The sequence below is a fragment of the Megalops cyprinoides genome, chromosome 14, assembly GCF_013368585.1.
Source record: "Megalops cyprinoides isolate fMegCyp1 chromosome 14, fMegCyp1.pri, whole genome shotgun sequence".
Lineage (NCBI taxonomy): Eukaryota > Metazoa > Chordata > Actinopteri > Elopiformes > Megalopidae > Megalops > Megalops cyprinoides.
In genome coordinates this window covers 19,711,777-19,738,717 of record NC_050596.1, presented here as the reverse complement: position 1 = coordinate 19,738,717, position 26,941 = coordinate 19,711,777, and the positions used below count along the sequence as shown (strand labels likewise).

Genomic DNA, 26,941 nt, shown 5'->3' with positions numbered 1-26,941 from the left:
TTTTACTTGTTTTATTTTTCTTTGTGAAGTGATAAACTATTTGTATGTAAAATCACAATGGAATCATTAAGATCATGTATTCATCATTCTTCCCTGCAATAAAATCAAATTAAACAGTCAATTTATACACTTAGCAGCAAATTGTCCACTTTGTTGCCCACTAGTGGCACCAATGGTTAATCAGCTGGTGACAGTTGGTGTCTTGGAGGAGAGAATCTGTTTTGCACCCTGGGCATGACGGTAGGGGTTTCAGCAATGAGAGTAATTTATCTATGACACAATTCCAAATTTGAAGAAAATGAGAAAAAGCACCGGTCAATTTAAAAAAAAAAAAAAAAAAAACTTTCAAAGTCCACAAAATGTTCAAAAAAATTGAACAGCTGACACATGAGTACACTGTAGAACACTAGACCCGTGAATACACAGCACTGACAAAACAATCAACCACCAAAGGCATATTCCAACCATGGAATATCAATTCAAGAACAAGTTTAAGCCCAGCAGCTCTGGCAGGATTTTTGTCTCCCAACACATTTGCAGCCTAAATGTACACATTCCCTGTTGAATTCTGTGCCAGGCTTTTAAGAGGACTGTACATCTAAACTGAGAATATACATGCTCAAAAAATGCAGGTGCGAAGTCTTTGGGTGAACTGTGGGGTAAATCTGAAAAAAATTGTTTCCAGATCCAACACAGGCAAACGATACTTGTCTTTTGTTCCTAATTCTGTCAAAGCAGTAAGATGTGGATGTAAAAGTTCAAAATAGATATTTATAAAGCACTAGGATATGCATACATTTGTTAAACAGATATGTAAGAATTTCAGTGCTTCTTTTTTGTCTCTTAAAGACGAATAACTGCATAGACGTACCCCGTGAGAAACAGAAATCTTTTTCTTTCTTGCTCTAATTCATGGGACCATATAACCTTGTTTCAACTGAGCTGGAGACATGATGTCCCTTTCCACCTAAAGAGCCCTTCTGTCTTCAACTTGGGCTTCATGTCCTAAAGTAAAAGGGCTATTTTTCTCCAAAGAATGGGACTTCTGCTTTTTTATCAAGAAAGCGTATTTTTCAGGCTTTCCTTGTTCTCTGCTTATATGTAACTTCCCTCTCATATTAGCTCATTTTCAGTGGTCAGGGAAAAGGAAAATCTGACAGAAGTCCCGCCATTACACTCACTGCTGTCATGTTCTGTTGAACACAGAGACAGTGATGTTTCAGGCTGTATAGAGAAAATGTTGGTACACTGTCAGTTCCATGCCTCAGTCTAAAGCCTTCTCTGAATATGACCCCTAAACATCCATCAGGAATTTCATCTCTTCAGATATTAATTAGTTTCAGGAACTAGAAACAGAGAGAGATAATATACAGAGAAAGAGAGATAAGAGATAAGATACAGTATGTTTACTGCAGGGTGGAAATTTGTCTCTGAATTTTGAAAGGGTTGCTGTGCACACAATGCATTAAATGAACATAGTTAAACTAATACAGAGAGACAGAACTGAAAAAAAATGCACATAGAGACCCAGTCAGGCATTCATTGAAAGAAACATTTAACACATCATAAAGTTAGCTATCAGAGGCAAAACAATAATAACATGCAACCCCTAACATACTCTCTGACAGCGGTAGCGAACAGTCTCTGTTTCCCTGCGTATTCTAAATACCTGCACAGATTGACATACATAAGACAAAAGAAAATTACATATACACATATTTTTAGATTTGCTTGGTGTTTACACATAATGTGTTTAAACTTTAATTTAAACACATTTAAATCGATTGTTAAGAGGAGTTTGAACTGGACTGATTAGGTTAAACCCATCCCCCACCCCACCCACTCTGAAAGAGTAGCCGCACCCCTTTCCCTCTCAGCAGTGAACTATGAGCTCTGCTGGCATTCTTCTTGCAGTTTCAGTCATGGCAGTGCGCTTAGCTCTGAGCTTGGCAAAGAAGGAGCTGCTGAGGCCCGAGAAGGGAGTCTTCGCTGGGTGGAGAAAGACAGGGACTTCTGCCTCTGCCTCAGTCTCCGTCCCTGCCAACCAGGGCAAGTTCAGGACTGAGGACGACCTCCCTTGCATAGGAAGCCTACAGCTGCTGTACAGAGTTGTCTTTCAGGGATACCTCAAACGCATGCATGAGCTGCAGGTATGCACAGTTTAGCCATTTTGATTACTTGTCTGTCCCCAGTCTTTTGGGGGTTTCTGTACTGTTGGGTGTTACTGTGCTTGTTTTGTTAATTAGGTTGTTTATTATCCTCACATATGGCATCATTTTATGCCATACAGACAATGCATACATTTGTGCATAAACAAAAAAACAACAAATTTATCACAATTAAGTACACTGCAGAAGAAGGCTACTGCAGAGTAAGAAGACCTATACACTGAATTCATCAATGATAGTGACAGTAAATGCAAAATGTTTTGTAATTCGTAGTGTTTGCTGAAAAATTATATTCCAGCTGGAATAAATGCGTTAAAACAGTGCTGTGTCCAGATGTTGCAGGTGTCAGCACTATCATGGGAATTGTGCCTGTTAAGTTTACCATGCTGTGGGTGGCACACGTCCTCAGGAATGCGACTGGCTTCATTCCCCATCAATTGTACATAGAGTTCACCCACTGAAATCTGACTTGCCCCTGCTTCCCTGTCTCACATGTTCCAGTTTGTTTTGGTCATGCGCATGCATGTTCCCTTACATGTTTAAGGCCAAATTGATTGTGCTCTGAATGACAGACCTAAAGAATACTTCCAATATTACCATATCCACAAAAATCGTGTAGTCTTCTTAGAAAATACAAATGCTATAGCAACTTAGTAAATTTTCATTGGGAACATTTTTCAAAACTCAGATGATTGACAGTATTTCTACCCTGTCATGCGTTTATTTGGTTCACCTTCTGCAATTATTTGGGGAATGGCAACAGTGTCTCACTTGAAACAAATCACTATGTCACATTTCTTGACATTAATCTTTAGACAATTTCTTTTGCACCACACTAACCACAAATTTTCATCGGAGAGGCAGTTTAGTGACAATTGGCACTGATACAGCAGCCCAACAGTAGTTGTAGTAGTCATCAACCCGGAAGCTGCCATCTACTACCTGAAAACCTTTACCCAGACATGTGGGTCCTTTTTTCAGCATGTGTTTGCACATGAAAGCCACAGTGCTAATGGTGTATAAAGGAGAAAGACCTCAAAGGGCAAGAGCATTCAAACACAGTGTAATCGTTTCCACAGTTACCCTTAAACTGAGTTCGCACAGAGGGACAGCAAGGGGATTTTGTTTTTTCCACAATGTCTCCTGTTTAAACAAAATAAAATGATTGTGTGAAAACTTTGTATTTATAAAATAGTTATTTTCGGTAACATAAATTTTACTATCAGTTTTGCTATTCACAGAGGACTTTTTTCCAGCCAAAAGCAATGACTACTACTACTGCTACTACTACTATTACTACTACTAAAAATAATAAATCTCTGTCTGAGAACTTAAAAAAAAACAGAATGTATTTCCAGACACGACAAAATAGCAACATATCTGCACCGGAAGATCTGTAAGGAATACAATATTGAAACAACTTGGTGGAGACTTGGTGAAGGTGAATACAGTGCATTCAGAAAGTATTCAGACCCCTTCACTTTTTTCACATTTTGTCATGTTGCAGTCATGCTAAAATTGTTTAAATTCATTTTTTCTCTCATCAATCTACACTCAGTACCCCATGATGACAAAGCGAAAACAGGATTTTAGAAATTTTTGCAAATTTATTAGAAATACAAAAACTGAAATATCACACTGACATCTCATTGGGTCTGAATACTTTCTGAATGCTCTGCACATAAAGTTAGGAACCTTGCACCTTGTCCTTGCATTTGTGCCTGGTCAATATTGATTGATTTAATAAATATTTGACCAATAATGGGAAAAATAGCAATTCGTACGTAAGAAACTCAAACTTGTCAGAGCTCTAAAACAGATGTTCACTTGTTCTGTTATGTCACAGACATGTTTGCATTCATTCAAAGGGCCTACTTTCCAGGTATCTTGCTACCAAAAATTGTAAGTGTGTCTCATGAAATGCATAAACCCAGGTCCATGAGAAGCAGCTGTACGGATCCATTTACAAGGTCAGAGCTGGAGGTCATCACTCCATTGTCCTGAACAGCGTGGAGTTCATGGAGGAGCTTTTGAGAAAGGATGAAAAGTTCCCCTGTCGGGGAGACATGACCGCCTGGACTGAGTATCGTGACCTGAGGGGAATCAGCTACGGCCCTTTCACTGAGTAAGAGCCACCTGCACAACCTCTGTCAGCACGAAGGGTACCCAGGGATTGGAGTTAGGGGAATCATATCCATGGGCAAGATGGCTTTACATGAAATGATTTTTTTGTGCAGACGTAGCCTACCTGTCTGTAGCCAGACATTTCTTGACACTTCCTTACACCCTCCTTTGAATCATCATTTTGCCTGTGGGATATTTTTTCAGAACATGTAGTATTTACAATATATGTAAGCATATACAAACAGAGACAATTTGTTTGGAGATTTTTTCCATCCCATTTGTTGTTTATTGCATTCCAAATCCTCCATGTACTGTTGGTCCATGTAGGAATGCCTCTGGATGCCAAAGTTCAGTCATAAGACTTGAAAAGCAGTTTGAGAAATTGAGCTTCTCATTTTGTTTCTATTTAGGCTCCTTAAGGCTATTTTCTCACAGATTTTGAATGTTTTTCAATGGCATCTTAACAACAAGATGTAGCGACATAATCCTTTCTGTGTGTCAAATCCAGGGAGGGGGAGAGATGGTACCAGCTGCGAGCCATTCTCAACAAGCGCATGCTCCATCCCAAAGACTCTGTGCAGTATGGTGATGTGATCAATGAGGTCGTCACAGATTTTGTCAAAAGAATATACCACATACGCCAAGCCAGCTCTTCAGGAGACCTGGTGACCAACCTGTCCAATGAGCTGTACCGATTTGCTCTGGAGGGTATGCACCTTGCTCTCCTCTAGAATATTTATTGTTGTTGTTTACAGACCACCTCCCCCCCTTGAAGACTCCCTTGCACCTTCAGCTTTCTCTTCCACAGTTTTTGCTTCTCTCCTGCCCTTTGATTCTTTTATTAAACGGACTTCTGGTTCTGCTGAATCCACCCTTCTCTCCTCTCTGCCATCTTCCCTTGATTCTCTCTGTCCTCTAACTTCCAGGCCTGCACGACCCACTCTGCTACATCCTGGGCTAACGGATTCACTCCGAGAGAGTGAATAGGACAAAGCTTGGTGCTGCAGAATGGAAGTGGAGAAAATCCAGCTCTTCCGCTGATCTGCTGAACTATCAAGCACTCCTCTCTGCCTTCTCTGCAAGTATGAGGTCTGCTAAGGCTTCCCTTAATGAATACAAAATTTAGAACTCCCTTACTAATCCACTCAGACTGTCGTCTACCTTCTCTTCCCTCCTCAATCCTCTGTCGCCTCCACCCCCCTTCTGATCTCTCTGTGGATGACTTTGCAGATCATTTCAACCAAAAGATTATAAGCATTTGAAACTCCCTCCAGTCCCCACCACATTGATCTCTCACCTCTTCCTCCTCTTCCTCCCTCCCCCTCCCACCCCTCCTCTCTCTAAATTCTCCCAACTTTCAGATGTTGTCCCTCATCTTCTTACATTGCATTAACCTGCTACCTGTGCCCTGGATCCCAGTCCCTCACCTCTCCTGCATACCAGCATTCCCAGTCTTCTTCCATCCATCACCGGTCTGATGAATTTGCCGCTCTACATGGGCAGTGTGCCTGCAGCCTGCAAAGAGGTGCAAGTCACATTCCTGCTGAAGAAGACCCTTCTGCTGTCCAGAACTATCGACCTGTCCCTCTCCTTCTCTTTCTGTCTAAAACACTTGAATGAGCTATAGCTAACCAGCTATCCTTCCTTTCTTTCTTCAGTCTTGCTTCAGGTCTGGTCATTCCACAGAGATTGCCCTGTTCTCCATCACCGAGGCTCTTCAATGAGCCAGCGCCTTCTCCCACTCTTCAGTATTGATTCTTTCCTGCCTTTCTGCAGCCTTTGTGGTCCACACTACTTCAATCTGCCCTGGCTACATTGGTGATCATTGACACAACTCTTCTGTGGATTGAATCCCAGCTCTCTGGATGTTCTTGCAGGGTGTCCTGGAGTGGTGGGTTGTCTAAACCTTGTCTATTGTCTCCTCCTATTTTTGGATCCAGGAATCTTCACCATTCCAGAATACAGCTGCACAACTTGTCCAACATCTCCCAAAATCTTAGTCATTACTCGCCTCCTTACTTCACTTCATCGCCTTCCTATTATCACACGCATTAAGTTCAAAGCCTTGGAGCTGGCATACAGGACAGTAAATGGGACAGCTTCCTCATACTTACATTCAGTCTTCAAGCCCTATATTTTGCCAAGATTGCTATACTGTGCAATTATGGGGCAACTGACTGTGCCGTCCTGGTGGGGTCACTCCTCTCAAACACAATGCATTTCTCATTTCTTTTAACCTCAGTGGTGAAATGAACTGCCCGCAGGGGTCAGGACAGTGGAAACAGTGGCCGTCTTAAGGCACAGACTGAAGACTTACTTCTTGGTTACACCTGATATATGGTATTGCACTTGGTTTCCGTTGCCAAGTCAGATTGCACAAGTCAGTCAGGTACTGTGATCAGCTCTATAAACTGACGTCCTCTGATACCTTTTGACATGGATTCCCGCATTTGCTGTGGTCAAAATGTTTAACGTCCTAATTTGGACTGGCCAGTTTAAATCAGAATCCCAACATTAGCTGCATTTTGATTGAGGACAAAAAATGTCAGAATTCAAAATTACAAAATGTATTATTACAAAAATATTTTATGTTGCTGTGTTGAGAGATGTGTAGGTAATTTCCTCCTCCTATTTGTGGATTCAGGAATCTCCACCATTCTGTTCGAGACGCGCATCGGGTGCCTGGAGAATGAAATCCCTGCAGAGACTCAAGACTTCATTGATTCCATCGACAGGATGTTCTCCTACATTATGATAGTTGTTTTCCTGCCCAAGTGGACACGTAACCTCCTGCCCTTCTGGGGCCAGTACATCTCTGGCTGGGATGGCATATTCAGATTTGGTCAGTGAGTAACTGTTTTAAAATGATTTGTGTCACTGCATGTTACCATTGGAATTATTCTCATGAAAACATATAAGGAAGCCTATCTCAAAAAATCATAAAACCTGAGTAACAGCTCACTGTTGTAAATCTACTGTATTGTAATCATAGGCTGTGTCCTCATCACAGCTCATAAACTGAAGCAAGAACCTTTTCCCAGTATGGAAATTTAGATTCAGGATTCAGTGGTCATATCCTTTGAATCCATAAACCTTTCAAATGGTTCAAATGTCACATAACATAAGATATAATTCAACACAGAATCCTAGAGGTCTGATCCATTCCTTCCAGAACCATATAAATACCTTCCAGATCAGATGACTTATACCGTTAATGTGAGTCCAGTGGGGTCAATGTGCCTGATTCTATAATACAGTGTATAATTTCCAGCCAGGAAACTGATTGACAGCAAAATGAAGGCCATTCAGCACCGTGTGGACCTGGGCCAGGAGGTGGAGGGGGAGTACCTCACCTACCTGCTGTCCAACAAGAAACTGACCAATGAGGATGTGTATGGCAGCATTGCAGAGCTGCTATTAGCTGGAGTAGATACGGTGAGCATCCTGCAGCAATGTGGTAGATTAAAAGACATGTGAAACTACAAAATACAGTCATGCTAGCTTTTATGGAATGTATAATTGGCTCTCAACTGGCTCCAACAGTAAAAGTGTTTGTTTTAAGTGGAGGATGAGGCCTATTGCCACATTGTTGTCATGTTATTAGTCGACAATGAAGGGCAGTCGACATCAGCAAAACAGATTGTCTTCACCCATAGTCCGTCAGGGTTCCCTCGTCACGTTACTGTCTGCACCCTGGGTCTGGTTTGGGCACCTATGAGTAACACAGGTAGCATCATGAGGATGTGCTTACCTTCTAATGGTACTTTCCTCTTGTTGCACCTTAATGTAAAAAATTGTAGTTAGACATGTATATGTATTAAATGATTGCATGGACCTCACTCCATGCTCCTATGTGAGTTCATCTGTTGTTATTGCAATGGTGATGGACGTAAATGCGGAATTGGCAACTACTGACACTGGATGAAAAAGAGAGGAGATGCCAAAATATAAATAAGAAGGAAGTGAATACTTACCTCAATAAATTTGATATTTGAAGGTATGGGACAACAATAAAATTATTTCTAATAAAATTACTTGCATGTATAATATTTATGCACGTACATTATTTTACCTACATCATACAGACGTCCAACACCATGATGTGGGCCCTCTATGAGTTGTCCCGGGCACCAGAAGTACAGGACAGGCTGCATAAGGAGGTGTCCAGTTGTGTTTCTGCGGACAGGATCCCCACAGCTCAGGACTTTGCCCGCATGCCGTACCTCAAGGCAGTCATTAAGGAGACACTGAGGTAAGGGGTGCCGCAATAACCGCCTGGGAACAGTTACTGGACATTCTGAGGAGGTCTGCAGGATTGCCACACAGCAGATTTGCCACACTGCTGCTTAACTTCTACCTGCTCAACAATGTGTACCTGATAGAGCAGCAGGGGCTGGTAGTGTTCAATGATATGTCAAGTCAAGAGAAGCACTTTTGAAATATTTAAATTAAAACAAGTCCTTATATACAGGTGTAGAATTACTAAAAATGTTGAATTCCCAATGGTTTTTTTTCTTTATTGAAATGCATATTGTATATTAGAGGTGATGCTCATCTGTTAACATTCTGGGAGGATGCAGGCAAGCATGTGCTCTGCTCTGAAACACATGATGCCAAGCACTGTTTCTATTTGCACCAAAGTCTCCATGCCAAGCTTGCATGCATGAGTAAGAGGAAGAAATAACGTGCAGTTTCGAGCAAGCAGACCACAGGTATCTGATTGACCAGCAGGGGTTGCTAGTGTGCAATGAGACAAATAAACACCTGGCCAACCTACGTACCACTATTTTACATTTACATTTACATTTATTCATTTAGCAGACTATTTTCTGGTGGAAAAGGTCCAATTTCGTTGGCTGATTACATGGCCGGATTATGACCAGGCCATAACATTAAGTTTGCTTTCAAAGCAAACACCATGGCCACTACACTGCTCAGAAGCTCTCTGATTGTAGGCTTTTTGCCTTTTAGAATTCAGTAGTAGACTACACTCTAACATTTACCCAGATTTCTATATTACCAGTGTGCGCCATCTGGTGGTTGAATTCCTCATTGTGTGTCTTGGTCACATTGCAGGCGGTATCCTGTTGTTCCCATGAATGCTCGGCTCATGACTGAAAGTGATGTGTCAATCGGAGGATATTTTTTTCCAAAGAAGGTAGAGCTTTCCTTTGTCCTTTGATGCTAGTGTACATTGGCTGTATAAATATCTGACACGTTGACCGAGCGACGAATAGTGTGTAGTACAATATTTCACCTGCCTTATAAAAGCAATATTAGATTAAAAAATATATATTTTTTAGGACAAGAGACCTCATTTTCAGACATTCATATTTGAAATCAGCTTCAAATGTCCGCCCATGTACGTCATATAAAATCCCTAGCAAAAACATGTTGTGTTACAGTGCACATTTCAGAAATTTGATAGTAAGCTACATAAAACATTACCTAACTGCACAGCTGAATATTTACAGAAGTAACTGACAATTCCAACTGACAATCTTTACTCAAGTATATAACTGCAGTGTGTCACATTGGACTTGTACATGAAACCTTTCAGTCTCAAGCCACACCTTGTATCCTCTACACCACATCAGAAACATAGGTACGTTTTGTGGCAGATAAAATGTATGATGAAAAATGACACAGCAGTGTAGCCCAGTGTGTCATATCTGGGTGTGTAGAGCACAGGCAATATTCTCAGTGAGACAGAGGTGTTCTTTTGTGTCGGCCCTGTTTTTTTTCTCAGACCACGTTCTCGCTCTGCCATTACGCCATGAGCCAAGATGAGAAGATCTTCCCAGAGCCGTGGAAATTCAAACCAGAGCGCTGGCTGAGGGACGGACGGAAGCGGCCCCACCCCTTTGGCTCCATCCCTTTTGGGTATGGGGTGCGAGGCTGCGTCGGCCGCAGGATTGCTGAGCTGGAGATGTACCTGGCTCTGTCACGGGTAAGAACCTGGGATGGGGTCAGAAGTCACTGAGGGTGTCTGTGTGACGTTTTTACAAAAATAGCAGATGCTGTGAAAATGAAGGCAGATACTAACAATCATACCCTCCCCCGCAGATAATCAGACTGTTTGAAATAAGACCAGACAGCAGTGTGGGGGAAGTCAAAGCTCTAAACCGGTCTGTCCTGGTGGCAGACAGACAGGTGAATTTGCACTTCCTGGAAAGGGATGGAATTTCTGCTCACTGATTCAGTAAAAGGTTTCCAAGCAACATGTGACAGATGAAAAGAAATCAGACTGCCACAAACTACAGTGGGTCCTGAGATTCAATGGTGAGGATTAAGTGAAGATAAATGACGCTGTTTGTTGACTTTTTGCTAATGATGTCATTCTTGGAATTTCCAGTTATATTTTTTTACTTGTTTTATTTTTCTTTGTGAAGTGATTAACTATTTGTATGTATAATCACAATGGAATCATTAAGATCATGTATTCATTATTCTTCCCTGCAATAAAATCAAATTAAACAGTCAATTTATGCACTTAGCAGCAAATTGCCCACTCTGTTGCACACTAGTGGCACCAATTGTTAATCGGTCCATGCCTCAGTCTAAAGCCTTCTCTGAATATGACCCCTAAACATCCATCAGGAATTTCATCTCTTCAGATATTAATTAGCTCTAGTTTCAGGACCTAGAAACAGAGAGAGATAATATACAGAGAAAGAGAGATAAGAGATAAGATACAGTATGTTTACTGCAGGGTGGAAATTTGTCTCTGAATTTTGAAAGTGTTGCCGTGCACACAATGCATTAAATGAACATAGTTAAACAAATACAGAGAGACAGAACTGAAAAAAATGCACATAGAGACCCAGTCAGGCATTCATTGAAAGAAACATTTAACACATCATAAAGTTAGCTATCAGAGGCAAAACAATAATAACATGCAACCCCTAACATACTCTCTGACAGCGGTAGCGAACAGTCCCTGTTTCCCTGTGTATTCTAAATACCTGCGCGGATTGACATACATAAGACAAAAGAAAATTACATATACACATATTTTTAGATTTGCTTGGTGTTTACACATAATGTGTTTAAACTTTCCACCACATCGATTGTTAAGAGGAGTTCAAACTGGACTGATTAGGTTGAACTCACCCCCCACCCCGCCCACTCCCCCTTGCCTGTCTAATCCAAAAGAGCAGCCACGCCTCTTTCCCTCTCAGCAGTGGCATGGGAGCTCTGCTGGCATTCTTCTTGCAGTTTCAGTCATGGCAGTGCGCTTAGCTCTGAGCTCGGCAAAGAAGGAGCTGCTGAGGCCCGTGAAGGGAGTCTTCGCTGGGTGGAGAAAGATAGGGACTTCTGCCTCTGCCTCAGTCTCCGTCCCTGCCAACCAGGGCAAGTTCAGGACTGAGGACGACCTCCCTTGCATAGGAAGCCTACAGCTGCTGTACAGAGTTGTCTTTCAGGGATACCTCAAACGCATGCATGAGCTGCAGGTATGCACAGTTTAGCCATTTTGATTACTTGTCTGTCCCCAGTCTTTTGTGGGTTTCTGTACTGTTGGGTGTTACTGTGCTTGTTTTGTTAATTAGGTTGTTTATTATCCTCACATATGGCATCATTTTATGCCATACAGACAATGCATACATTTGTGCATAAACAAAAAAACAACAAATTTATCACAATTAAGAACACTGCAGAAGAAGGCTACTGCAGAGTAAGAAGACCTATACACTGAATTCATCAATGATAGTGACAGTAAATGCAAAATGTTTTGTAATTCGTAGTGTTTGCTGAAAAATTATTTTCCAGCCTGAATAAATGTGTTAAAACAGTGCTGTGTCCAGATGTTGCAAGTGTCAGCACTACCATGGGAACTGTGCCTGTTAAGTTTACCATGCTGTGGGTGGCACATGTCCACAGGAATGCGACTGGCTTCATTCCCCATCAATTGTACATGAAATCTGACTTGCCCCTGCTTCCCTGTCTCACATGTTCCAGTTTGTTTTGGTCATGCGCATGCATGTTCCCTTACATGTTTAAGGCCAAATTGATTGTGCTCTGAATGACAGACCTAAAGAATACTTCCAATATTACCATATCCACAAAAATCGTGTAGTCTTCTCAGAAAATACAAATGCTATACAAACTTAGTAAATTTTTATTGGGCACATTTTTCAAAACTCAGATGATTGACAGTATTTCTACCCTGTCATGCGTTTATTTGGTTCACCTTCTGCAATTATTTGGGGAATGGCAACAGTGTGTCACTTGAAACAAATCACTATGTCACATTTCTTGACATTAATCTTTAGAAAATTTCTTTTGCACCACACTAACCACAAATTTTCATCAGAGAGGCAGTTAAGTGACAATTGGCACTGATACAGCAGCCCAACAGTAGTTGTGTTATCAGCGTATTCAATAAACTGATTCACTGGGTCAAGTGCCCTGCAATGCTGAATGTCCTGTACAGTTTCATTCCACTGTATGCAGTAGATCCCAGGATTGTGTGGTTGTTTTAGCTAAGTCATCAACCCAGAAGCTCCCATCTACCGCCTGAAAACCTTTACCCAGACATGTGGGTCAAACCTTTTTTAGCATATGTGTGCACATACGTAACTGTGAAAGCCACAGTGCTAATGGTGTATAAAGGAGAAGGACCTCGAAGGACAAGAGCATTCAAACACAGTGTTATTGTTTCGACAGTTACCCTTAAACTGAGTTGGCACACAGGGGCAGCAAGGGGATTTTGTTTTTTTCCACAATGTCTCCTGTTTAAACAAAATAAAATGATTGTGTGAAAACTTTGTATTTATGAAATAGTTATTTTCGGTAACATAAAATTTACTATCAGTTTTGCTATTCACAGAGGACTTTTTTCCAGCCAAAAGCAATGACTACTACTACTGCTACTACTACTACTACTACTACTACTATTAATAATAATAATAATAATCATAAATCTCTGTCTGAGAACTGGAAAAAAACAGAATATATTTCCAGACACAACAAAATAGCAACATATCTACACTGGAAGATCTGTAAGGAATACAATATTGAAACAACTTGGTGGAGACTTGGTGAAGGTGAATACAGTGCATTCAGAAAGTATTCAGACCCCTTCACTTTTTTCACATTTTGTTATGTTGCAGCCTTATGCTAAAATTGTTTAAATTCATTTTTCCCTCATCAGTCTACACTCAATACCCCATAATGACAAAGCAAAAACAGGATTTTAGAAACTTTTGCAAATGTATTAAAAATACAAAAACTGAAATATCACACTGACATCTCATTGGGTCTGAATACTTTCTGAATGCTCTGTACATAAAGTTAGGAACCTTGCACCTTGTCCTTGTATTTGTGCCTGGTCAATATTAGTTGATTTAATAAATAATTGACCAATAATGGGAAAAATAGTAATTTGTATGTAAGAAACTCAAACTTGTTAGAGCTCTAAAACAGATGTTCACTTGTTCTGTTATGTCACAGACATGTTTGCATTCATTCAAAGGGCCTACTTTCCAGGTATCTTGCTACCAAAAATTGTAAGTGTGTCTCATGAAATGCATAAACCCAGGTCCATGAGAAGCAGCTGTACGGATCCATTTACAAGGTCAAAGCTGGAGGTCATCACTTCATTGCCCTGAACAGCGTGGAGTTCATGGAGGAGCTTTTGAGAAAGGATGAAAAGTTCCCCTGTCGGGGAGACATGACCATCTGGACTGAGTACCGTGACCTGAAGGGAATCGGCTACGGCCCTTTTACTGAGTAAGAGCCACCTGCACAACCTCTGTCAGCACCAAGGGTACCCAGGGATTGGAGTTAGGGGAATCATATCCATGGGCAAGATGGCTTTACATGAAATGATTTTTTTGTGCAGACCTACCTGTCTGTAGCCAGACATTTCTTGACACTTCTTTACACCCTCCTTTGAATCATCATTTTGCCTGTGGGATATTTTGTCAGAACATGCAGTATTTGCAATATATGTAAGCATATACAAACAGAGACAATTTGTTTGGAGATTTTTTCCATCCCATTTGTTGTTTATTGCATTCCAAATCCTCCATGTACTGTTGGGCCATGTAGGAATGCCTCTGGATGCCAAAGTTCAGTCATAAGACTTGAAAAGCAGTTTGAGAAATTGAGCTTCTCATTTTGTTTCTATTTAGGCTCCATAGGGCTATTTTCTCACAGGTTTTGAATGTTTTTCAATGGCATCTTAACAAAAAGATGTAGCGACATAATCCTTTCTGTGTGTCAAATCCAGGGAGGGGGAGAGATGGTACCAGCTGCGAGCCATTCTCAACAAGCGCATGCTCCATCCCAAAGACTCTGTGCAGTATGGTGATGTGATCAATGAGGTCGTCACAGACTTTGTCAAAAGAATATACCACATACGCCAAGCCAGCTCTTCAGGAGACCTGGTGACCGACCTGTCCAATGAGCTGTACCGATTTGCTCTGGAGGGTATGAGGGACCACTACTTTGTCTCCTTTTCTCTACCTCCTCCTCGATTACCCACCCTGGTGCCTACCCCTCTCACCTCTCCCTGTAACATAAGTAACCTCTCACCTTCAGCTTTCTCTTCCAACGTTCTTGCTTCTCTCCTGCCCTTTGATTCTTTTATTAAGCTGACTTCTGATTCTGCTGCATCCACCCTTCTCTCCTCTCTGCCATCTTCCCTTGATTCTCTCTGTCCTCTTACTTCCAGGCCTGCATGACCCACTCTGCTACATCCTGGGCATAATGGATTCACTCCATGAGAATAGGGCAAAGGTTGGTGCTGCAGAATGGAAGTGGAGAAAATCCAGCTCTTCCGCTGATCTGCTGAACTATCAAGCACTCCTCTCTGCCTTCTCTGCAAGTATGAGGTCTGCTAAGGCTTCCCTTAATGAACACAAAATTTAGAACTCCCTTACTAATCCACTCAGACTGTCGTCTACCTTCTCTTCCCTCCTCAATCCTCTGTTGCCTCCACCCCCCCTCTGATCTCTCTGTGGATGACTGCAGATCATTTCAACCAAAAGATTATAAGCATTTGAAACTCCCTCCAGTCCCCACCACATTGATCTCTCACCTCTTCCTCTTCTTCCTCCCTCCCCCTCCCACCCCTTCTCTCTCTAAATTCTCCCAACTTTCAGATGTTGTCACTCATCTTCTTGCATTGCATTGACCTGCTACCTGTGCCCTGCATCCCAGTCCCTCACCTCCTCTGTAGACCATCATTCCCAGTCTTCTTCCATCCATCACTGGTCTGATGAATTTGTCACTCTACATGGGCAGTGTGCCTGCAGCCTGCAAAGAGGTGCAAGTCACATTCCTGCTGAAGAAAGGGATTCTGGACCCATCTGCTGTCCAGAACTATCGACCTGTCCCTCTCCTTCCCTTTCTGTCTAAAACACTTGAATGAGCTATAGCTAACCAGCTATCCTCCTTTCTCTGCTGGAACAACCTTCTTTACACTCTTCAGTCTTGCTTTAGGTCTGGTCATTCCACAGAGACTGCCCTGTTCTCCATTACTGAAACTCTTCAATCAGCCAACGCTTCCTCCCACTCCTCGGTCTTGATTCTTTCATGCCTTTCTGCAGCCTTTGACAAAGTGGACCACACTACTTCAATCTGCTCTGGCTACAATGGGGATCGTTGACAGAGCTCTCCTTTGGATTGAATCCTAGCTCTCTGGTTGTTCTTGCAGGGTGTCCTGGAGTGGAATGTATTTTGATTGAGGACAAAAAAATTCAAAATTACAAAACGCATTATTACAAAAATATTTTATGTTGCTGTGTTGAGGGATTTGCAGATAATTTCCTCCTCCTATTTGTGGATCCAGGAATCTCCACCATTCTGTTCGAGACACGCATCGGGTGCCTGGAGAATGAAATCCCTGCAGAGACTCAAGACTTCATTGATTCCATCGGCAGGATGTTCTCCTACAGCATGATAGTGGATTTGCTGCCCAAGTGGACACGTAACCTCCTGCCCTTCTGGGGCCAGTACATCTCTGGCTGGGATGGCATATTCAGATTTGGTCAGTGAATAACTTTTAAAATGATTTGTGTCACTGCATGTTACCATTGGAATTATTCTCATTAAATTTATAAGGAAGCCGATCTCAAAAAATCATAAAACCTGAGTAACAGCTCACTGTTGTAAATCTACTGTACTGTAAGCATAGGCTGTGTCCTCATCAAAGCTCATAAACTGAAGCAGGAACCTTTTCCCAGTTTGGGAATTAGATTTAGGATTCAGTAGTCATATCCTTTGAACCCATAGACCCTCTTAGTTACAAATGTCACATAACATAAGATATAATTCAATACAGAATCTTAGAGTATTGATCCATTCCTTCCAGGACCATATAAATGCCTTCCAGATCAGATGACTTATACCGTTAATGAGTCCAGTGGGGTCAATGCACCTGATTCTATAATACAGTGTATAATTTCCAGCCAGGAAACTGATTGACAGCAAAATGAAGGCCATTCAGCACCGTGTGGACCTGGGCCAGGAGGTAGAGGGGGAGTACCTCACCTACCTGCTGTCCAACAAGAAACTGACCAAAAAGGATGTGTATGGCAGCATTGCAGAGCTGCTATTAGCTGGAGTAGATTCGGTGAGCATCCTGTAGCAATGTGGTAGATTAAAAGACATGTGAAACTACAAAATACAGTCATGCTAGCTTTTATGGAATGTATAATTGGCTCTCAACTGGCTCCAACAGTAAAAGTGTTTGTTTTAAGTGGAGGATGATGCCTATTGCCATATCGTTGTCATGTAATTAGCTGGCAACGATGAGCAGCCGACATCAGCAAAACAGATTGTCTTCACCCCTAGTCCGTCAGGGTTCCCTCATCACGTTACTGTCAGAACCCTGGGTCTCGTTTGGGCACCTATGAGTAATTCATTTAGCATCATGAGGATGTGTCTACCTTCTAATGATACTTTTCTCCTGTTGCACCTTAATGTGAAAAATTGTTGTTAGACATGTATGTGTTTTGGATCATTGCATGGACCTCACCCCATGCTCCTATGTGAGTTCATCTGTTGTTGTTGCTGTGGTGATGAACATAAATGCGGAATTGGCAACTACTGACACTGGATGAAAAAGAGAGGAGATGCCAAAATATAAATAAGAAGGAAGTGAATACTTACCTCATTAAATTTGATGTTTGAAGGTATAGGACAACAATAAAATTATTTATAATAAAATTACTCGCATGTATAATATTTATGCACGTACATTATTTTGCCTACGTCGTACAGACGTCCAACACCATGATGTGGGCCCTCTATGAGCTGTCCCGGGCACCAGAAGTACAGGACAGGCTGCATAAGGAGGTGTCCAGTTGTGTTTCTGCGGACAGGATCCCCACAGCTCAGGACTTTGCCCGCATGCCGTACCTCAAGGCAGTCATTAAGGAGACACTGAGGTAAGGGGTGCCGCAATAACCGCCTGGGAACAGTTACTGGACATTCTGAGGAGGTCTGCAGGATTGCCACACAGCAGATTTGCCACACTGCTGCTTAACTTCTGCCAGCTCAACAATGTGTACCTGATAGAGCAGCAGGGGCTGGTAGTGTTCAATGATATGAATGTATCCCAGTTATTACCAGTAACCTAGGCAGGTATGTAAGGGTGTTTTTTTGCTGTATTGTTAAACTCATACTCATTTTACATGTATATCTGAGTTTAAAATTGCAAGTGATTTCATTGATTTGGGCTGATTTGGAACATCCAACCAGTCACTTTGAGCAGCGTTTCATCTTCTTATAGAGTCAAGAGAAGCACTTTTGAAATATTCAGATTAAAACAAGTGACAGTGCTCCTGCCCCCTAGCTATTGTGTTTTTGTTTTTCCCTGTCCATGTGCTTTTGTTTTCCTTGTGTTCTAGCCCTGTCCCACTCTCCGCCCTGTCTCCGCCCACCTGATCATCTCATCCTGCCTGCCTACACACCTGCTTCCCATCTTCTCATCAGCCCAGCCCTATATCTACCCTGCTTGTCTCTGTCTTGTTGCCAGTTTGTTGCAGTGTGTTTGTACCTGTCTTGTTCCTGCTGTGGTTTCTGCCTGATTGCTGTTATCTGAATTGACCCTGCCTGCACTTTGACCTTGCTCCTGCCTGCTGCCCTGCCTTGTTCACCCGATCTTCCTGACTACCTGGTTTGACCCTGCCTGTCCCCGGCTTTGATTCCTGACTGCGTTTGGACTGCCTGCCTGGTCTCTACCCTGCCTGTTTTTTGGTCACGATTTCTGCCCGGTGTCCTTATTAAGGCACTTGGAATCTGGAGTTCTCGTGGTCCGCGCCCGAGTCCTTGCCTGTGCCCTGACAAGTCCTTGCACACAGGTTTAGACTTACTAAAAATGTAGAATTCCCAATGGTTTTGCATTGGGAATGAGACAATGCAATGAGACAAATAAACACCTGGCCAACCTACGTACCACTATTTTCTGGTGGAAAAGGTCCAATTTCGTTGGCTGATTACATGGCGGGATCATGACCAGGCCATAACATTAAGTTTGCTTTCAAAGCAAACACCATGGCCACTACATTACTCAGAAGGTCCCGAATAGTAGGCTTTTTGCCTTTTAGAATTCAGTAGTAGATTACACTCTAACATTTACCCAGATTTCTATATTACCAGTGTGCGCCATCTGGTGGTTGAATTCCTCATTGTGTGTCTCTTGGTCACATTGCAGGCGGCATCCTGTTGTTCCCATGAATGCTCGGCTCATGACTGAAAGTGATGTGTCAATCGGAGGATATTTTTTTCCAAAGAAGGTAGATCTTTTTTTTGTCCGTAAGATGCCGGTGTACATTGGCTGTATAAATATCTGACACGTTGACCGAGGGACGAACGGTGTGTAGTACAATATTTCACCTTACAACCTTATACCAATATTTCTCATAAAAGCAATATTAGATAATATTTTACAAATATTATTTTTGAGGAAAGAGGACCTTATTTTCAGACATTCGTATTTGAAATCGGCTTCAAATAACGCCCATGATTGATTCCTCGCAAAACAATGTTACAGTGCACATTTCAGAAATTCAATGCAAAGCTACATTTAGTGATTGTAGACACATAAAACATTACGTAACTGCACAGTTGAATATTTACTGAAGTAACTGACAATTACAGCTGATAATCTTTACTCAACTGTATAACTGCAGTGTATCACATTGGACTTGTACATGAAACCTTTCAGTCACGAGCTACACCTTGTATTCTCTACACCACATCAGAAACAGAAAGTATCGTGGAAGATAAAATGTATGATGAAAAATGATACTGCAGTGTAGCCCAGTGTGTCATATCTGGGTGTGTAGAGCACAGGCAATATTCTCAGTGAGACAGAGGTGTTCTTTTGTGTCGGCCCTGTTTTTTTTTCTCAGACCGCGTTCTCGCTCTGCCATTATGCAATGAGCCAAGATGAGAAGATCTTCCCAGAGCCGTGGAAATTCAAACCGGAGCGCTGGCTGAGGGACGGACAGAAGCGGCCCCACCCCTTTGGCTCCATCCCTTTTGGGTATGGGGTGCGAGGCTGCGTCGGCCGAAGGATTGCTGAGCTGGAGATGTACCTGGCTCTGTCACGGGTAAGAACCTGGGATGGGGTCAGAGGTCACTGAGGGTGTCTGCCATTTTTACAAAAATAGCAGATGCTGTGAAAATGAAGGCAGATACTAACAATCATACCCTCCCCCACAGATAATCAGACTGTTTGAAATAAGACCAGACCCCAGTGTGGGAGAAGTCAAAGCTCTAACTCGGACTGTCCTGGTGGCAGACAGACAAGTGAATCTGCACTTCCAGGAAAGGGATGGAATCTCTGCTCGTTGATTCAGTCCAAGGTTTTCAAGCAATAGGTGACAGATGAAAAGAAATCAGACTGCCAGAAACTTCAGTGGGTCCTGAGATTCAGTGGTGAGGATTAAGTGAAGATAAATGACCCTTTGCTAATGATGTCATTCCTGTAATTTCCTGTTTTTCACTTGTTCCATTATACATATTTCTATGTATAATAATGGAATCATTAAGAACATGTATTTGTTATTCTTCCCCGCTATTAAATCAATTTGTACAGTCAAATTATACAGTTTGCAAGAGGCTAATTGTGACCTTACTGAAATAAAAACAATCATTTAGCCTACAAGGAGGAATTACTGAAAGAGGGTTAAGAGCATCCACAACAAAGAGGATATCTTTGAGCGAAAGAGTGCATAAGCATGTAATAAAATGCGGGGAACTTCTATGAGACAATAATTTGAATTATTTTCTACAGACAGTCCACTTGTATTCAAAGAAATTAAAAGAACTGATCAAAACATCTGACAGTGTATCTATAATCAGATGCATAAATACACAGGAAAGACCGTTATGTTTTACACGTTTTATTTGTTCTTTTGGGAATATCCATCACTTACAACTTGAAAGCCATCCTTGCTCATACAGTGCCCTTTGCTAATGATGTTGCTGCTGTAATTTCCAGTTCACTCATTTTATTTTTTCTTTAAGTGAGAAACCATTTCTCTGTATAATCACAAACATCATATTTCTTTTTCTTAAAAATAGAATAGTAAAATAGTGAAAAATAGTAAAAGATAAAATAAAATAAAAAAATTTCCTCCCTCATTTGGGGACCCTGTGGTGGAAAATTTTTGACTAAGTGTATACTCCATATGTAAATTATAAGCATTCCTAGTAGGTGTTAGTTTTTCATTTTAACCACAGTTATTGATATATTAAATTAGCAATTTACTCTGTCTTTACAAAGCATGTGGAGTTCTGGAGGTGTATAAGGGAACCAGAAAATCCAATATGTTACCCTTAAAATGCACATATCCTATTGTACTTTGTATGCATGTGAGCAAAGACTGAGACGGGGGTTCGGAGGTGTGCAGAAGACTGTGGGAAGGTATGCAGCTGTGAGATTTCTGTGTACCCTAAGTTACAAAGTAAAACCTGTGTGCAGGAGACTGTGGGAAGGTATGCAGCAGTGAGATATTATGACGTAAAGCCGAGAGGGAGTAGAGAAGAGAACAATTCCATATGTGTGTTGTGAGTTACAAAGTAAGACCTGTTGTTGTGGGAATTAGACACTGTCCGGACATTTCCCAGGAGATGTAACCATGAGAGTAAGATAAAGAATTGGACTCTGTGAGGCGGGGTTCCTTGTTTGTTCAGCGCTATTGTGGTGGGGAAACGTGACAAATTGTATATCCACATGCAGTAAATCCATGTGTAGTTCATAAGCATTGCCAGTAGCTGTCAGTTAGGCTAAAGCAAGTATTCAGTTATTTTTATTTTTATGGTGTGTGAACCCTGGGAATAATGTAAAATTAAGGTGGGATATTTATTTTAAAAAAAGAAATGTGCTGGTGGACCACAGAGGCATGCTGGAGGGGGGAGAGATAACAGGAGAATGTGGTGTGACCATGAAGAAGCAACAACAGTGTACAGAGAAGATGTGGTGACTCTAAGCGAGGAGTTTGAGTTTCATAAGCATGCATTGCCAGTGGGTTACTTTAGGTTAGGGTTATTCTAGGTTAAAGTGGATAGTCAGTTATATTTTTTTAAGCAGCTAAGGCAGATATGGAGCGGGAACAATAGGTTTCTGTATTGAGACTGAGTTAGGGTGCATGTGACAGAGAAGCCGAAATAATGTTGCTTCTCGTGGTGCGGGTGCAAATCTTCACCTGACCTTCACTTCTCCTGGTGTCTTGTGTTAGGGATACACCTGATACCCCCTCCCCTGGCCTCTGACCACTGTGAGAAAGTTTTCATCTTATTCAGCAATGACGTTTTGTGTATGACAGGAGGAGCTAGGGGAAAGTAGTAAAAGAGAAATGTATGCAGAGGGGGAAAATGGGGTATGAATGATTGAATGAGGGAGTAAGTGTTAGACTGCTCTGCAGACCAGCCTGATTTACTGTATGCTATTTGAAACATATGCAATAAACCTAATTACATCAGACTCTGTGAATTGTACTTTTTGAAGCGTGGAGGGAAGCTCTGAGTCCATTCGGCCCAGGCTGGGAGAAACTCTACCACACGCCCCTATGGATGGACGGCGCCCCTAGCATTTGCCTATACCGCCTATGCCACGGGTTGGCTCTGTATTAACTCTTAGTGGAATACATTTCATCAGACTTATTTCTCTGCCCTCAACAGCTTTTTCAATGATCTGATCTGGCAATGTTGTTAGCCTGGTCTGACACTGTTGCTCATTTAACTTGAATTGATACACTTCTGTTTATTGTGCTGGAGGTCGCTCTGGATAAGAGCGTCTGCTAAATAAATGTACTGTAATGTAATGACATTGGACTTGCTCTGCACGCACTGTTCTCTTCTCTCTTCTCTTATTTCTGGCGACAATGTTACAATGTCTGTACATTCATATTTACATTTACATTTATTCATTTGGCAGACGTTTTTATCCATAGAATAAATACATTCAAATCCATACAAGTGAAGTACAGTGCAAACAAGCGAAGAGTCATACGGAGTCAACAATAGCATGTAAAGCTAACGACTTCGTTAAACCATTAGATTACGTTTTTGTAACCGATCCTGGATCAGAATAAAATGCTACACTAATTGGATGCTGTTTATCGTGGAGTTAGGGAAGCTGATTTTAAATTTGTCGCCCAGGGCATAGAGTAACATGCACGCTTCGCCCACTTTATTTGTTTGCGTCCTGAATGGCCACTAGATGGCGTCCACACGTTTTTGTGCGGTATTCTTTGCTGCATACATGATGACGTGAGCAGGAAGTACTGTAGTTGTGAACTACAGTACGGGATTGCTGGTATTGGAAAAAAATTACTCTCCTTCCAGTCCCTAAATGTGGCGAGGAGATTTTCAAGGGACCGCTCCTCGTGTTTTGAAACGGTGCTTAGCCTGGACAAAATGGATTTTACGCCAACTGACACAGCGGTGTCCGAGCTTTCCCTCTGATAGATAGGAGGTTATGCCTACCAGTTATTTCGAATTGTACAAGAACAGGTTAAGTACGGTGCTGATGGAAAAATCTCTCAGTCTCACGATCTCACTAAACATACACTAGTAACGGGTAAATATTGTCGAGTCATTCCTTTCTTAGAAATGCATGAGCAAATATGAGAATGAATAACCTATTATATGATATGGGGGGAGAGGGCATAACTGTCTATTTTGACATCGATGTTTAGTTATAACACCAGGTTTATGAGTACAAAGGTCGTACCTCAGCTAAGGATTTGATATCGTTGTCATATCCTCATTGCTGCTGTTGATAGCTTAGAGGCACAGACCGGTAAGTGCTTCTGTATTTAGCTGATTAAAGTAATTATTTTTATAACATATTGACCAGATTAAAATGTGCATTGTTATTATAATAACACTGTGTATTAACTTAAAAATAAACAATACGCACAGCCTTGATTAAGGTATTATGGGTAAAGTTTTAAAAGTCTGAATCATGTATTCCTTTCATAGACCATGTGAATGCAATGAGATGCAAGGCATTTTATGATCTTCTGATGCTGATGAATTAAAACCTCAGTATATTGAACATCCTATCAGTATAAGTACCCCACATATGAGTTAAAAAATGTGTCAGACTAAAGTCATCAAAAGTGAGCTACCAACTACAAGCTGCTTTTGAGCCTGAGACCTTGCATTGTGAGGACAGCATTAAAAAGTTTGAATAGCTTTGCAGGCCATTGGAGCAGATTAGTACTTACCACATAGCTGCTTTTTCCATGTAGCTATTTCCAGGAGAATTAAAGTAATATTGTATTGTAATACTCTTCAGTGTCAATGGAGTGTCTGTTCCCTTCAGCAGATTGATGAGACACAACCATGAATTCACCTCCCACTGTGACGAGCTCTGCCAGGGTGGTGGTGGTTGGTGCTGGGCTGGCAGGCTTGGCCGCAGCGTCCACATTGGTTCAGGCGGGTTTTAACAACGTCCAGGTCCTGGAGGCTATGTCCAGGCCCGGGGGCCGGATTAACACCACGAGGCCCTTCGGCCCAGACGTCATCGAACTTGGCGCCAACTGGATCCACGGGCAGAAAGGAAACCCCTTGTTCGACCTGGCCAAGAAACACAGCCTGCTGTCGGAGGGCACCTCCGCCACCACCATGTGCCTGCCCGCCTCGGTTACGCCGCGCGACTACTTCTTCGATGAGGGCGGGAGACAGCTCCCCCCGGGGGACGTGGAGCAGGTGTGCTCCCTCTTCAGCAAGCTGACGTCCCGTGCTTTCGACAACAAGCTGGAGAAGAGGTACCACTCGGAAAGCCTTGGCCGCTACCTGGACGAGGCCTTCGCAGCGTCGCCCCTCGCCTCCGCCGTCAAGGACGCGGCGAAGATCTTCGAGTGGTGCAAGAGGAGCGAGTGCACGGACGAGGCCAGCTCGTCCCTGTACGAGGTGTCTGCCCTGCAGATCAGCGAGTACACTGCCCTGCCCGGTGGCTTCTTTAACTGCCTGGGTCCCGGGGGCTACCAGGCGGTGGCTGACGTTCTCCTCAGAAGCCTTCACCCGGGAGTGCTGCTGTGTGACAGGCAGGTGACGCGCATCCAGTGGGGGCTGGAGGGAGAGGCCCACCCGGTGAGGGTGCTGTGCGCAGACGGCCAGGAGCTCAAGGCCGACCATGTCATCGTGACCGCCTCCCTGGGGTTCCTGAAGGAGAGGGCGTCGGCCCTGTTCGAGCCCGCCCTGCCGGACGCCAAGATGAGGGCCATCGAGAGGCTGGGCTTCGGCACGGTGGACAAGATCTTCCTGGACTTCGGCGAGAGGTTCTGGCCGGAGGACTGCGCTGGGATCCAGCTGGTGTGGGAGGAAGGGCCGGAGGACCAGGGCGTGCACCGTCTGATGTCTGAGGGGGATGCCTGGAAGGCCACATGGTACAAGAAGATCTGTGGTTTTGATATTGTGGCCCGTCACCCCACTGTCCTGTGCGGGTGGATCACAGGGCGGGAGGCCCAGTATATGGAGACCCTGGGGGAGAAGGAGGTTGGCGAGGTTTGTGTGAGGTGGGTGCCTGTGACACGCTTTTTAGGAGAAAACACGCCGCAGATATTTTCTGTAGGTTTTGTGACATGCTGAAATGATACATGCTTCCCACCACCTCCCTGATGTAAAAATCAGCATCTGACTGCATCAGTTATGTTTTGCTGTCCAGCAGTGACACCTTGAGTTTGTTTTTATGGTGGATATACTAGCAGTCCATGTAGACTAAAGGGTAGTATAGTTGTTTGTGTAGTGTGCTTCCATTACACTATATTATATATCACGGACAATTTGTACTTGAAAATTTACTTGGAAAAAACTGTCCCCATGATTCCCTGTGGTATTTTGCATGGAATCTGTAAATGCTATACAGTATAATTTTCATCCATTTTTATCAGAATGAGTCCAATTTGATGTTCCTATGACAGATGCAAGCAGCATGTCAGATGTGCTTACCCCCTCGCAGTATGCATAAGTAAACTGGGCTGCTTTCCTTTTGACAGGTTGCTGAGGTCCTTTACTGGCTGGCAGGTCCCCGAGCCCAAGCAGGTGCTGCTGTCCACGTGGTGGAGTAACCCGTATGTGAAGGGGTCGTACACATTCATCCCTCATGGTGTGAGCGGGGTCAGGGAGCACAAGGCCCTGGCTGCACCGCTGCCACCCACTGCCACCCACACCAGCACAAAGGTACCACGCTCTGTAACTCACACCACTATTCTGTAACACTGCAGTGACCTGAACAACAACCTCAGTCCGTACAGTGAGTGGTTCTTCATGTAGAGGTGCAGTGGTGCTGTCTTTAAGAAACTGCAGGTGAAAGGCGAAGTGAAGGTGAGGTGAAAGGTGCAGTTGTGGACTAGAGATAAGTTTGAAGGCAATATCTATGTCTAGAGAGAGTAAAAAGTGAAGGTCCTGGGCAGGAAATAGGGTGAAAGTGTGAAGGTGACGTCCTTGGCAGGAGGTAAGATACTGAGATACTGATACTGATACACTGAACTGAATAGCAGATGAAGAGTCCAGTTAGTCAATTGTCATCACTTTGTTAGAGGCCAGCTTAGCAGAGAAAGTCTTAGTGCTCTGTCTGAAAGAGGAGTTTCTGGTGTTGGTTGGCATATATGAGTGGGTGTACAGGTAAAAATGTATGGTCAGTTTGGTTGGAGCGTCACGGTGTCCCATGTTCCTGCCCCCCCCCCCCCCCAGCCTCTCCAGGTGCTATTTGCGGGTGAGGCCACGCATGTGAAGTTTTACACCACCACCCATGGTGCTTACATCACAGGGATCAGAGAAGCTCAGCGGCTCATCGACCTCTACATCGACCTCTGAACAGAAGCAAGATTCTTCGAAGAAGCAATATAGTGCAGAGCTATAAAGTGAATGTAACTCTATGCAGGAATTCAAGCTGCCAGCCACTTGTATGAAAGCGGAGTTTGTTGTTGTTTGTTTATTGATCAAGCATTGATTGAGTATTTTTTTTTGTAGAAATGTGTGTATTTCATTGTACATGCTTTCCTACTAGGATTTAATCACTGAAAATAATCAGGATACTGCCAATCAGCACTGAACAGAAAAATATTTATTGTATTGGCTTCTTCTCCGCACATTTCCTGGAGTGGCTTTAATAAAACAGGAATACACATTAATATGAATAAGTTCTCATGTTCTCTTATCTCAAACAGTATAACAAA

At 42.7% G+C, this 26,941-nt stretch overlaps 3 protein-coding genes across 5 annotated transcripts; all 3 read left to right on the top strand.

The window, feature by feature from the left end:
• The first annotated feature begins 1,922 nt into the window (after positions 1–1,922).
• LOC118789286 (sterol 26-hydroxylase, mitochondrial-like) lies at positions 1,923–10,550 on the top strand. Its single transcript, XM_036545631.1, has 9 exons — positions 1,923–2,150; positions 4,103–4,293; positions 4,801–5,000; positions 6,937–7,134; positions 7,564–7,727; positions 8,378–8,544; positions 9,369–9,450; positions 10,042–10,242; positions 10,359–10,550. Exons 1-9 carry the CDS (start codon positions 1,923–1,925, stop codon positions 10,488–10,490), a joined length of 1,563 nt encoding a protein of 520 aa, XP_036401524.1. The 3' UTR covers positions 10,491–10,550.
• A 965-nt stretch (positions 10,551–11,515) lies between these two features.
• LOC118789283 (sterol 26-hydroxylase, mitochondrial-like) lies at positions 11,516–20,713 on the top strand. Its single transcript, XM_036545628.1, has 9 exons — positions 11,516–11,746; positions 13,834–14,024; positions 14,527–14,726; positions 16,090–16,287; positions 16,709–16,872; positions 17,523–17,689; positions 18,958–19,039; positions 19,658–19,858; positions 19,971–20,713. The coding sequence occupies exons 1-9, from the start codon at positions 11,519–11,521 to the stop codon at positions 20,100–20,102; spliced, it is 1,563 nt and encodes a 520-aa protein (XP_036401521.1). The 5' UTR covers positions 11,516–11,518; the 3' UTR covers positions 20,103–20,713.
• Positions 20,714–23,065: 2,352 nt separating this feature from the next.
• zgc:66484 (uncharacterized protein LOC327557 homolog) lies at positions 23,066–26,846 on the top strand. 3 transcript variants are annotated; one of them, XM_036545711.1, is made up of 4 exons: positions 23,066–23,334; positions 24,088–25,279; positions 25,760–25,943; positions 26,457–26,846. In XM_036545711.1, exons 2-4 carry the CDS (start codon positions 24,105–24,107, stop codon positions 26,577–26,579), a joined length of 1,482 nt encoding a protein of 493 aa, XP_036401604.1. In that variant the 5' UTR covers positions 23,066–23,334; positions 24,088–24,104; the 3' UTR covers positions 26,580–26,846. The 3 variants fall into 3 exon arrangements, with proteins under 3 accessions (XP_036401604.1, XP_036401602.1, XP_036401603.1); XM_036545709.1 differs by having other exon boundaries at positions 24,085–25,279; XM_036545710.1 differs by lacking the exon at positions 23,066–23,334 and having other exon boundaries at positions 23,946–25,279.
• The last annotated feature ends 95 nt before the right edge of the window (positions 26,847–26,941 follow it).

Coding starts and splice junctions, on each gene's coding strand:
- LOC118789286 (XM_036545631.1), top strand. CDS start 1,923: ATGGCAGTGCGCTTAGCTCTGAGCTTGGCAAAGAAGGAGCTGCTGAGG. Junction 2,151..4,102: donor AACGCATGCATGAGCTGCAG/GTATGCACAGTT, acceptor GCATAAACCCAG/GTCCATGAGAAGCAGCTGTA. Junction 10,243..10,358: donor TGTACCTGGCTCTGTCACGG/GTAAGAACCTGG, acceptor CCTCCCCCGCAG/ATAATCAGACTGTTTGAAAT.
- LOC118789283 (XM_036545628.1), top strand. CDS start 11,519: ATGGCAGTGCGCTTAGCTCTGAGCTCGGCAAAGAAGGAGCTGCTGAGG. Junction 17,690..18,957: donor GTCATTAAGGAGACACTGAG/GTAAGGGGTGCC, acceptor GTCACATTGCAG/GCGGCATCCTGTTGTTCCCA. Junction 19,040..19,657: donor GATATTTTTTTCCAAAGAAG/GTAGATCTTTTT, acceptor TTTTTTTCTCAG/ACCGCGTTCTCGCTCTGCCA.
- zgc:66484 (XM_036545711.1), top strand. CDS start 24,105: ATGAATTCACCTCCCACTGTGACGAGCTCTGCCAGGGTGGTGGTGGTT. Junction 25,280..25,759: donor GTTGGCGAGGTTTGTGTGAG/GTGGGTGCCTGT, acceptor TCCTTTTGACAG/GTTGCTGAGGTCCTTTACTG. Junction 25,944..26,456: donor CCACCCACACCAGCACAAAG/GTACCACGCTCT, acceptor CCCCCCCCCCAG/CCTCTCCAGGTGCTATTTGC.